General features: G+C 42.6%; 1 protein-coding gene across 1 annotated transcript in view; it reads right to left on the bottom strand.

Annotated features, from left to right (window-relative positions):
- The window catches only part of MTHFSD (methenyltetrahydrofolate synthetase domain containing), a 12,698-nt gene extending 1,325 nt beyond the window's left edge, over positions 1-11,373 (bottom strand). The window contains exons 1-6 of the mRNA XM_009864741.1: positions 11,334-11,373; positions 11,110-11,228; positions 10,447-10,560; positions 8,628-8,718; positions 7,649-7,761; positions 7,305-7,430 (exon numbers count right to left, since the gene is read on the bottom strand). Of these exons, the coding sequence (XP_009863043.1) occupies positions 7,305-7,430; positions 7,649-7,761; positions 8,628-8,718; positions 10,447-10,560; positions 11,110-11,228; positions 11,334-11,373 (603 nt within the window). The remainder of the gene's footprint in view (positions 1-7,304; positions 7,431-7,648; positions 7,762-8,627; positions 8,719-10,446; positions 10,561-11,109; positions 11,229-11,333) is intronic.
- Positions 11,374-12,346: the final 973 nt, after the last annotated feature.

Here is a 12,346-nt window from a genome sequence, read left to right as displayed (position 1 = left end):
ATTTCAACACCGTGAAGGCTCTATCCCTTCCATCCATCCCCAGGTCACAAGCAGCTTTTCGGAAGGGCTCTTCCTCTCAACAGCTGAACCCCATCCGTCTCGGGGATGAGATGCCCCAGGCCGCACTCCGTGACTGGCAGGAAGTGCCGCGGTTCCCCAGCTCATGCGGTCTGAGCTCTTGGCTTGCAGACTGCAGTTGGAAAGAGGAATAATTCGTACTTGGCTGCTGGACAAGCAGAACATCCATCAACACAAGATCCAATTCTTAAAATTTAGGGAGCAAAACAGAGCCTGGGGAAGCCTGAGACTCAAGCTAGTGGCCCACACAGTGTGGACAAGCCACTCTAGCAAGGTGCTGCACCCAAGTCTATGAGCCACTACTTGTCAGGAGGCTGTGCTGGACCAGCACCAGCATACCCTGGCTAGAATATGCCTGCAGAGCTCCCAGCTCGGATCTCTCTCACCTCAGAGCCCCTGAATTCCTGGTTCTACAATTACAGTCGGAGGGAGTTTGGATCTGGCTGCACCACATGAAGTCTAAACCTTACAGATCTCTAGGGAGAGTAGCCCAGCTCTTAAGTGACTCGAGTAAAATTGAAGACAGGGTGGGGACAATGTTAGGTTATGTAACAGGAACACCAGTCAACAAAAGTCTTTGAAACGTTACAGGGCTCCTCTTCTTAGGAGCAAACAAGCAAGTTTTATTTCAGGCTGAAACTAAATAAAAATACAATTTACCTAAATCCTGTCTTAGCTCTACCTTGTTAATGTAGTCTCAAACAGCAGAATAGGACTAACGAGTACAGGCAGAGGCCACCTCCAATCCACCACACTGCAGACCCAGAGTCAAGGTGTTTGGGATCAAGACCTTTAAGCAAGCAAATTTTGACTGAGAACAATTTCTGAACAAACCTGGCCTGATCCGGCAGCCAACACTGAGAAGCAAGGACTTCCTCTGGGGCTCTGGGAGCCTCCACACTCTGACACATATAGGCCATTTTCAGACTTTGAAGAGTTACTGCTCTGTGGATTCTTGGACTGATTCGCTTTTCTCAGTCAAGAATTCAGACCGCTGTGTTTGACAGCAAACTCCCCTTCCCTGGGCGATACAACATCAAATCAACGGCTGAAGCCATCTTACTTTGTTTTCACTGGCCAACAATTGGGAACATTTGTTGTCCTCTGTCAAATTTCTACGTGAAATGTTAAGCTCTACGCTAATTAAACCAAACAGGAAAAACATTTTTATATTCTCATGCAACTATTCACTCCTGGGTCCAAAGGACAACCTCAACCTCTTCCAAAGTGTACGTACAGTTCCCTTCGCCCTGAAATTCAAGTCAGCTCCCAAAGCACGGACTGGGTGTTTAGTTAGAAAGATCAATGCTACCACGGGCAAATACGCACCACTTGGTAGATGAAAGAAATCAAAGAGATGGGCACTGAGAGACTCTGGAATTCCCAGCCTTTCAAGTGTAAGATTTAGATAATCCAGGGGCCAGCAGACTCTCTGAGAGACTTCAACTGGCCGGGCTTCAACATCGCCTCCCCTCTCACTACAGCGACCAGGAGTTTTCAGCATCTGACTGGAGTTCTTGGAGCTACTGTTTCAGGGTTCCTGCAAACTTGAGAAGACATAGTTACAATAGCATATCTGTCTTCCTAAGGGCTATGAACTGTTGCTTTCTATAAAAGCTGAAGCTTTCATCAAACATCACCGAGAAATGAACTTATCCTTACCTCAAATCCAGCCCTGTGCAGATACAACAGTAAGCAGTCTTTACAGCACCAAAGCAACAAAGGCAGTCGAACTGACACTTGGATATTTTTGTAGTAGAAAACATTCTGTAAAAAACTTACATTAGACAAGTTTTGACGCTGTCAGCTCATCCTTCTGCCACAAAAAAAGAGACAGAGAATTTATCTTAAGGGCTGCTTTCTCTGGAGTTCAGGAGAACCTTTCAGCCAGGTCAAACCTTCCAAATCCTTCCTTATTTTTTTGCCACTTTCATGTCAAGAAAACACAGAAACTCAGTTTGGGATTTCAGAATTTCAATTTGACACAGCAATTCACTACCTTTTTTGGGGTGCAGGGGGTGAGAGCCAAAAGGGCAAAGGGGGCAGTGGGTGGCAGAGGAGAGGAAAAAGCTTGCTCTGCTCTGTTGCAAAATAGCAAACAAAAGAACTCTGTGGTAGTACAATGTGTTGCTAATTACGATCGTGCAAAAAGTTCCTTTTGTCTTGTGAGCTGTGGAGGATTGCAGTGATTTATTTCCACGTGGAGAGAGGCCAAAGATATTCCTCCTCTCTTTCAAACAGGCTGCACGTTTCTTGGTCCTGTGCCGGCTGGTGCCTCCTCCCTAGCCTTGCCTACTGCTTCGGGCTACGCCAGGGACTCAGGTTCTACCCCGACTCCGGTCGATCCCGTTATACGGACCTGGGCAAATCCAGTGGTGGAAGCTTCTTCCCTTCCTTCCTCCTGCCTAAAGTCAAGGCCAAACCATTTATTGATGTTTGTAAACTTTGTATTGAGTGTTGGGATTTAGCTAAAAGACTGGCTCTGGCAGCACAGCCCGCTGAAGAAGTTTCCTATTATCCCTTGCCCACCAATTCCCAGGCCAGTTCCATACTTCAGCCCCCTGGGGTTGGCCAACAGAAGTGCTTGTGGGTCTCCGCTATAAACTTAAGTTAACCGAAGTGATTCAGGTTAAAAATAACTCCCAACCAAAGGCAATTAATCATTTAACAATCCTGCCTACTCCCTGCCATAGCTGGGAGGGCCTTGGGGAAAGAGGACAGCAGTGTAGATGAATTCTTCTGGCACACAATTACGGGGCTACGGGAAAGGAGCTGAGAAGGGAAATGTGGCCCCTTTCTGAGAGAAACCCGAAGAAAACAGAGCCTTGGATGCCGAGGGCCAATTCAAATCTCCCAGCACTTAACCCCGAGCATCCACTCTTCCGACACCTGGTTTGGTCCCAAAACAACATAGTGGCAGATGGATTTCTGCAACGTCTCCGCTAGAACATGGGGGCTCTCTTCAACCTCTCATTGCAGAACAGTAAACGTAGCCACTTTCAATATTTTGCTGGGGAGAATGAAAGATGTGTTTGTCCTCTGACAGAATGAGTAATGCTGACCCCTGATACAGCACAGGCCAAGCCAAACACCACTTTGATTTCCCTGGCAGCAGAAGCGGTGCCGTTCAGATGCAGGGTAGATGAGGGGAAGGACAGCTATAGATAGGGGAGCATGCTAGGTCTCCTATTTAATTGTGCTTCACACACCAATCGATATAAGAACACATGGCTCAAGGTGGTAACTGAGGCTGCTGCCCCGTCCTGGCAGGCTGCAAACGAGATCAAACCCTCTTTTGTACAGTAGAACCACCGCACGTTCCAAATATTGAGGCTGGTAGGCAGAAAGTGCTCGAAAGATTCCTCTTTGCCCACCTTTAGGGGTCTCTGACTCAAGGCCTCCAGGACAGAGCCCACTTCTCGTGTTCTCTCCTTAATCAGTTCCTTGTTTCACGGAGCACTGAGCTCACAGGGGTTTAAAGCACAGACAAAGCTAAGACAGCTAGGACAGGCCAGCACAGTTGAACATTTTATCATTCATTTGCACAAAATGTCCAAATATGTGCACGCAATCCAAAGGCATATTTCTGGGAGCTGGCAGCCCGTGAAGTCTGCTAGTGTCCCTCAGGAGAAACTTATGCAACACACATTTGGAATCCATCAGCAAAAAAACCCCTGATTTCATGGACTCTGCAGCAAAGGTCAGATTTGCAAAGGTGTTGAGACGTTTAACCATGCGTGGAAGCATGCCCTGTCCATGCTATCCCTCCAAAAAAACAAAACAAAATGAAACCTTGGCTAAACTAACAGCAGTTTTCTTCTGATGGTAATGCTGTGTCCCTGCTACAGGTTTTGTATAACCTTATTTCCCAAATACTCTATCAGACCTGAATCAAAAGCTGTTTGTTGTCAGGTAGTTTCCATCTCTGCCACTGCACACTAAACTCTTTCAACATTAGACTCAGGGATTCCCCTCCCCTCCATTTCATTTCATTTTGGGAAAAATCTTTTCCTACTTCTATAAAGTTCTCAGCAAAAGAATAACTTAAAAAACAGAAGGAAATGCTTGCTAAAATAAAGTGGTTTTTTTTCCACCATCTACTCTCATTTCCCTCTTCATGACCCCAAATATTTTAACTGGTCTGTGGAGTTTCAATTTAAAATAAGTGCAGCACAAATAACTTTGTAATTGTGACAAATAAAACAGACAGTGTCACAGATAAAGATCACGGCTACCCATACAAAATGCTAAACGAGAAAGTAAGTCGTTTCATGAATTTACAGCTCCCAGAAACAATGGGTTAGATTTTCAAGACAGTTGAAGCCAAATAATTCTGCACTGGCATCCAAATAAAGTTTTCCAGAGTGCTCAGCTCTTAGCAGCTCTCGCTGTCCTCCAAGAGCACAAACTGATTTCTCAAAACTCTGAACTCAGATGCAGAAAACCTGCCCAAACACATGCTCCACTACTGCCTTCGTATTTAACGGTTTCTAGAGTGCCTAGCACTGATACTGATAATGCTTTTCTGGTGTTAGGAATACCTTAGCTCTTATACTTCCTTGGAAATGTTTAAATTGGCATCTGGTGACAAAAATCCCAGCAAATCCCATCCTCCTGTTGGGAAAACCACACTACCTTGACAGCAAGAAATAGCTCAGCTGGAAATTCTGCCCTGAGAAGAAATGAAAGAAGGTAACTGAGTCATGCCAGCTACTCCGAAAGGTAAACCAGTTACTCGCAGCGAACACCTGTTTACCTCACACATGACACACTAACTACGCCCTTCCTAAATCGCACATAACGAACAAAAAACACTCCAGGAAAATGGAGTACCCCTGTGAGGACAGAAATCCAGCCTGGAGATACTGTATTTTGCTTGCTGCATAAGCACTTTCTTAGTTCTTTCCAAAGATAGAGCTGAAAACAGAGGGTGTGAATGAATGGTTTTCATCCTAACAGCTTTGGGAAAGCACACCCTGTACCACAATGCTCAGCTGTAATCTCATGTTTGCAAACACCTTTAATTTAAGCTCTTAAATCATTGTCTTGGCTTGATCCAGCCATGTTCCTGAAGGATGAACTTCTTTCATTATGTATTTTACACATCATACATCTTAACAATAAAGTTAAGCTACTTTCTCTTGACAAAACATCTTATTTAGAAGCGGGTTATTTATTTACTCACTACCTCTTGGTTCATTTAGTTTTGCTCTGAGGAACAAGAATGTACCAATAAACCAGGATTTGAAGGAGAAAAGGATGTAGAGAAAAGGGAGAGAAAAGGATATAGGAGCAGCCAGGAAGAGTCAAAAGGACAAACACTTTAATAGTTCACATCAAATCCTGCATTTTTAACACCCTGTCGATTAACTAGACCTCCCACCTTCAAGACCCTCTGGGCAAAAGCTGAACATACAGTTACCACCACAAGCAAAACCAAAACACATACAAATTGTTCAGCTCCCTGTGAAACAATAATGCTAATTTCCTCCTTCTTGTCCCGGAACGAAATAAATTTAATGATTATCCCTGCTTTGGCTGGTATTTTCCAATATTCTTATCTAATCAACACATGCTCTAAAGAATAGCCAAAAGTAGCTTTAAGTGTTAAATTAACATTTGAATATTTAAATAAAGAATCAGTGGTGTAATGTGCTCCATCATTCTCAGTGAAAGCTGTAGAAAAGTTGGAGAGATGTAATTTTCAGACAACGCCTCAATATAATGCTGTGGTACACACTTCATTAGTTTATGAGGCACATATAATAACACTGATCTTGTTTTTTTTTCCTCTGAGAAGCAAAGAAATTTAAAAAAGCAAAGAAGTTAACATCGAATTTGATGTATCGCTTGGGACGGACTGAATTTTCATGAGTGGCAAAAGTCTGAAAAAAATTCAACAACCCCTGCAAGAGACTGTTCCCCAGACCTTTGAAAAATGTCACCATTAAAGGGAACCAGATAGAAAAGAAAAGTGTTAGCAAGGCCACTTACTGAGACTGAAGTCTGACACTAAGCAGACAGACTGTGATCAAAAGTATTTTGGCAAGATGGATGTAACACAAGGGGTAGGCCTCCAAAACAATTACATTCAATAATATCCTTAAAAAAAAAAATTAGGATTGAAAAAGCAATTCAGTGGAAAAAATGCACGAGGATGGATAGAGTCCTTATTTATTTATTTATAACCTCAAATCGTCAACCACTGGCAGGGTAAAACACTCTCCTACCATAGGATTAAAAATAGTACTGGCTAGAATTGTTTGTTGTAGATACCTTAACAAATTTAACTCTTCCTGCTCTTTGGCAAGTGCTTAACAAACAAATCTTGATTTCCCTAGAAGTATTCACTAGTAATTCTTCCGCGGTTTCTGCAAGACACGGACATACTATTCCTTATTTCAGTGTTCCTACTGTTACTCAATCATGTGGGACTGCGTCTGCTCCCCAAATGAATGATTTTAGGAATGAAAACCTAATGACAAAAAGTTTTCCCAGCATGAACTTCCAGCAAAACAATTCACTAAATGCTTTTCTGAAACTGTCTGTGAAACTGCTGAAGTTTCTGACAATTTTGGGGTGGGGCGAGCCAAACCCATAAATTAAGATCTATCCATAAAGAACGATTTGTGATTTTAGCAGTACAAAGTCACTACTCCTCCACCTGAAAACAAGCTCCAACCACAAATTCATCTATCCTTTGAACACTAATCCCATAAATCCACTACCTCAACAGCAATGTACCAGCCACTAGGTCAGGCTTTCCTTTCACCACCAGAGCAGCACATATTCTACCTGTTCCATGTGGCCTAACGTCAAAAAGTTCTCTCTGTGGTACTGCCTCCAGAAAATCAAGAGACAATTCCAGTGAGTGCTGAAGAATAAAACATAAAACACATAAGGCGGAGAAGCCCCTCATCTTACACAGACTATTATACTGCAAACAACTACAAGAAACCATATCTACCCTAAAAATCCACAAACGTTTCCAGTGACTCTCATCTTATTAATCCATTTGATACAGCAACCTCGGATTCAGTTAATATATTTCTCCTCATCATCATTACCACTTTAAAAAATGCTGAACACAAATACCGTTGTTTTGTTTCATCTGACAACGATAACGTTTGCTCCAAGTATTTCTAATACAACAAATGTGTTTATCTGTAAAAATGAGGGGACAGAATGTCGGTACCAGTAAGCCACCATTAGCAGAAGTAACTTGCCTTGTGCCATATGATTCCCTGAGGTTTCGGTCGTTTGCAATTAGTCTTGATAGTTCTTGTTGGAGTGAGTATATAATCCACAGTTAAATCATGATCACCAAGAAGCTCTTCTGCTATGTCAACCACCTACAAGGAATGAGAGATTTGGCATGCAGTTAAAAAAACTCCGTTTACTAAAACTGTGCACCATTCCTGACATCTTGTAACGTGTGAAAATCTGTCAGTGACAGTGGGAACAAAGTAAAAGACACCACACCAATGTTATTCCAAGTCTCTTCTTCAGACATATCATTCAGTATTGCACACTTTTGACTTGTCACTTGAGAGCGGATATTTTAACTTACCTGACAGTCGTGCACAATAGTGATTACAGGTGTATCCTCCTGCACGGCACCCATTGACACCATCATTGCATATTCCATGTCTGCGTAACCTTCCCCTTTTCCAATTCTCCAGCCTAAAATAAATAAAAGTAAAGAGTGATAGTAAACACAGAAACAATAGAGTGGAAAAGTTAACTGTCAAAAAAGATGCCAACTAAATGAAGCAGTCTGCAACAAGATAAAGTAAGCACAGAGCTGTAACTCAGGAAGAATTCACGTGTGTCTCTCACAGGATGTAACTTTCCTTGCAATCAGTGCTGAAACTAAAATAAAACATTAGTTTTAATGAACTTCTAAGGATCCCAGAAGCCTCCCATTCCCAATAAACCAAATGTAGTCGAAGTCAGTTAATATAAAAGCCTATTTACCCACTGTAATTAGAACCCTCTATTCATGTCAAATGCAGGTTAACTTCACGTGGGTAAAGAGGAGGCTGGGTCACATACAAAGAGCGTGATATTTTTAGGCAATGGATAAAGTCAGTGGAAAATTCTTCACCACCAGCAGGTCTTCAAAATTCTAGAAAATGCCAAACCTGATCTACAAGTAGGTACTGAATCAGCAGCTGTCACAAATGTCCTGTTACACACCCTGCGAGAGCAGAGCAGATCATCTCAACAGGGAGCTCTTTTATTCTTTAAAGAAATAACAATAAATTGCCTGCCTGAACAGTCCTACTGAAGGCCAAAACACTGGCCTGCACGCTCTAAACCATGCTGCTGCCTGCCCCGCCAAATCCTGGCAGCACCGTTTGCATTGATTCTTCCTGGTTGGATTGGAATCAGTGACTTGTCACACAGAAAAAAAAGGACTCAAGACCATAATCTGGCTCCAAAGATGTGTTTGGGTCTGCCAAAAGGAACACATAGGGTAGCCTCCCAACACCGTGAATCGTGACTTAGGACCCTCCTCCTAGAAAGGCTTACGAGGTTTATCTTACCTTTTTCAGAGACAGCCACTGATCCTACAACAACCAAGTCCACTCGTGCTTTCCCATCAAGACCTACAGGGACACTATATTTTTTTACACCCTGCAAGGAAACCACAATTTTAGGTTCACGGAGTGTAGAGTCTTTCAACCAGTGAGGCAGAAATCCAGAATATTTTGATAAATCCAAGTAACTCCCCACATTTCAAAGTGTTTCTTCCATGTATAGCCAAGCTGTACACGTCTGGAAAGTTATCCTCCAGGGAATCCCAGAATACATTCCCTATTACAGTGACAGGAATTTTGGCACAGTTCAAGGAGAGCTAAGGGAAGTGAGCATTTTTCTAAGCACAGATACTTATTTAGGATCAAAACGTCATATTTTGGAACCCTTTATTGGACACCTATTTCTAAAAATGAGGGTAAATTACACTTCCTATCCTACTACTATTAACTTCAAGCCTAAATAGGAACAGAAAACCACACAATTCCTGACAAGTGCAATGAAAACCCTTAGAAAAAAAAAGCCCTGTCGTCCTTTTTTCCTTCCCCTCTCTCCAGGCTCATCCCCACCTCCTCTTTTTCAGGCACCTCTCTAAAGAACACATCCTAACAAGGTTCTGTCCAGAGCTGCAGAAATTAAAAAAGGTGTTTATCTGGATTTCCAAACATCAGAGGTTTCAAATCTTTTAAAAGATACCTCGTGATTCATTCACTCCTAATATATATGTACAGTGTAATAAATCCTCCTCACATCAACCCAACTTTGCACTAAGCTAATCCCCACACTAAAAAGACAAATATTTTCTGTGTAGAGCACAAAAAGATCAGTAATTTGTGGCTGACTATCAGTAACAATGCTCATTATCTGCTTCAAAGCAGCGTGGTAAGAATTGTTTGCACAATGTTTTGTAAATATAAACTGCTAATAGCATTTATTCATGCCTGGTTGGCAAGGGGGAAAAAAACAAACACATGGTTGTAAGATCACAGATCAGATATGAAGCCTGAAGCAGGTCAAGAGAAAGATCTCCTTCCAAAGTGCTGTTGAGTCCTGAAAAGCTTAATTAGTTAATGACTTTAATGGAACTTCCAACAAAGAAAGTCACTACGAATTACCATCTATTTACAACCCTCATTGTATACAGGATCACTGTAGAATTTTATTGCCTTCAGAAGGAGATAATGAAAAAAAACGATATAACTGGCTTGTTGGTTTTATACAATTTGTGTTTTCATATCAAATAAAGACGTGTATAAAATAACGCAGGTTTCTCTGACAAGTTACTTTAGCGATACAGTATAATGTTTTAACACCAGAGGGCAGCAACATACCGCATTTCAAAAGAAAACGCGGTGGTTTTTTCGGACCTCAGCTGATGCAAAAGACAGAATTAATGTTCCTTTAGACTTAGGATTCTAAACCAACTGACCTATTCTCTTTAATAAAACCTAGTATTTTATTGGCCAGATTATGCAAAAACTGTAAACACTAATATATTCCTTATAGGGTTTGCTAGCTCAAAATTGCAGAATATAGGAATGCTATTCATTAGAAGCTCAAAGATCTACCTCACCTACAAAAGTTGTTCCTAGTATTCACAAAACATCAGCAATCTGTTAGCAAAATAACAGCAAAAAGACTAAATTTCCTCATGATTTATGTACCACCAAAAAAAAAACAATGGTGGATGTGTAGTCAAATCAAGGAATAACATATTAGCAGAACAATATTTCAGGCAGCACCCGGTTTTCCAACTTTTAGTCGGACTAATGCAACCTAAAACTCTTCTACAGATTAATTCAGAGCTCCTCCATTTTTCATTCCTACTTGTGACGTAGCGCATATTCGCAGGATCTCCTTAGTTGCATCCAGAGGTGGAACAATCTTATTGAACAGCCCAGTCCTCAGGCGTGGGGTGGGAACCAACAAAGTCTTCCTTGCCTGTGTAACAAAAGAAGTTATCATGTTAAGAAGAGGTGGGCCACTAAAGAATGATTTTTATTGTCCCGTAGATCTCCATGCGGTCCATCATCTCCAGAGCAGTGGCATCATGTAGTGCTTGTAGATGAATCCCCTCCAGCACAGTGAAATGCCAGAGAGATTTTATTTAAGAAATAGATGGCAAGACATACCTCCTGATCTAAAGGCCATGTCCACAAATGAGCTACACATCTAAGCTAGGTCTGAAGTAAGTCTGTCACACGTTCAGCCTGTGATAAATGTGAGGCAATTTGAGGCAAGGCTAAGGGAATAAGAATACAGCAGCGATGAAACAGCTATTGCTCTGCAGAAACATAGTCATGCCCTCAGACCCTGCCCTGCCCCTCTGCCTGCTGCCAAAAATGAGCAACACCCTCACACCAGCAACCTCAGGAGGCTTAGGACTGGCAAAGCTCTCGGTGGAAAAATGGCAGGCGTTGACGATGAGATGCCACCAAGCACTGCACTGTTGTCCCACTCTCCTCCTTGGGGGCACAAAGGTGCTGTTACCTGCAGCGCAGCTAGCCGAACGCCTTCTAGGGGTTTGTCAGGATCCACTTTAATCTCACGTGCTCTGTGGAACACATCCAGCTCTTTAATAGAGCAGCAAGCCTGGTAAGAGCCCTGCATGAAGAAAGGAATTGAGAGAGAAGAGAATATGTTCACTTACTTCCAGCGTTAAAAAGCGAGCGTTCTTCTGGGGAGCATCAGGATTTATTTTTACAGTATTAGCGGCTTTGAATTCTTGTAAACCCTGCAGCCTTGTCGCAGCATGGGCGGCACCCTGTTTTCATAAAATACGAGTGCATCACTAAGGAGTTTACAGCAGACATGGGCAATTTACAGCATTTCATCCTACAGGGAGGCTGATTTCCCCAGATTTTAAATATGAGGGACATACTGCTAATTTTTCTCTATGGGAAGCTCTCACATATTCACAAAACTATTTTGGCCATTGGTTCTTCTGTATAGGGCAGACAGGTGGGTGCAGACCTTGATCTTGGATTAAAAGAGGCAGGTGACAAAGTGGTGGCCTGAGTAACTGAACATATAGAAGACTTCTTCTTCCTTCTACCCACTGAAGCAACACAACGAAGCCAGAGCTGGAGAAGGGTTCTCCCACTGCCGCCCAGCAACACTTTGCCAGCAATAACTCAGCCACGATTCACATTTTAGCAGCACACTAGGCTAAATCCTACACGATTTATTACTCAGTATTTAAATGGAGGCTATGAAGAAGACAGAGACTCCCTTTTTACAAGGAGTCACATGGAAAAGATGAGGGGTGATGGGTACAAGTTACTCCTGCAGAGACTCCCATCGGACACAAGAAGAAAAGTTTTCACAAGGACAGTCAGCCACTGGAATTATCTGCCCATGGAAGTGGTGGGGTCCCTAACATGGGATATTTTTAAGATTCAGCTCAACAACGTGCTGCGAAAAAGACGGGACCAGATGATCCTTGCGGTCCCTTCCAGGCTGGTATTACATGATGCTGGGTGACCTCAGCCTCCCAGCCCAGCAGACCCTGAAGGCCCTGGGCAGTGAAACGCTGCTCCAGATGCCTCAGTTTCCCATTCTGAATGCCTCCTTTTCTCCATGCATAAAACTATTTAGCACGTTCACGAGGCGTTTTGGTATCCGTTGACTGGCACCCGAGTAGCGGCGTACCAATGACTGCATTTCTCGACTCACTATAAACTACACATACGTGTATAATTCTGTATAATTCTGCCGTCGCTCACCA

This window comes from Apaloderma vittatum, unplaced genomic scaffold (assembly GCF_000703405.1).
Source record: "Apaloderma vittatum isolate BGI_N311 unplaced genomic scaffold, ASM70340v1 scaffold39302, whole genome shotgun sequence".
Lineage (NCBI taxonomy): Eukaryota > Metazoa > Chordata > Aves > Trogoniformes > Trogonidae > Apaloderma > Apaloderma vittatum.
This window is presented reverse-complemented; position numbering and strand designations above follow the sequence as displayed.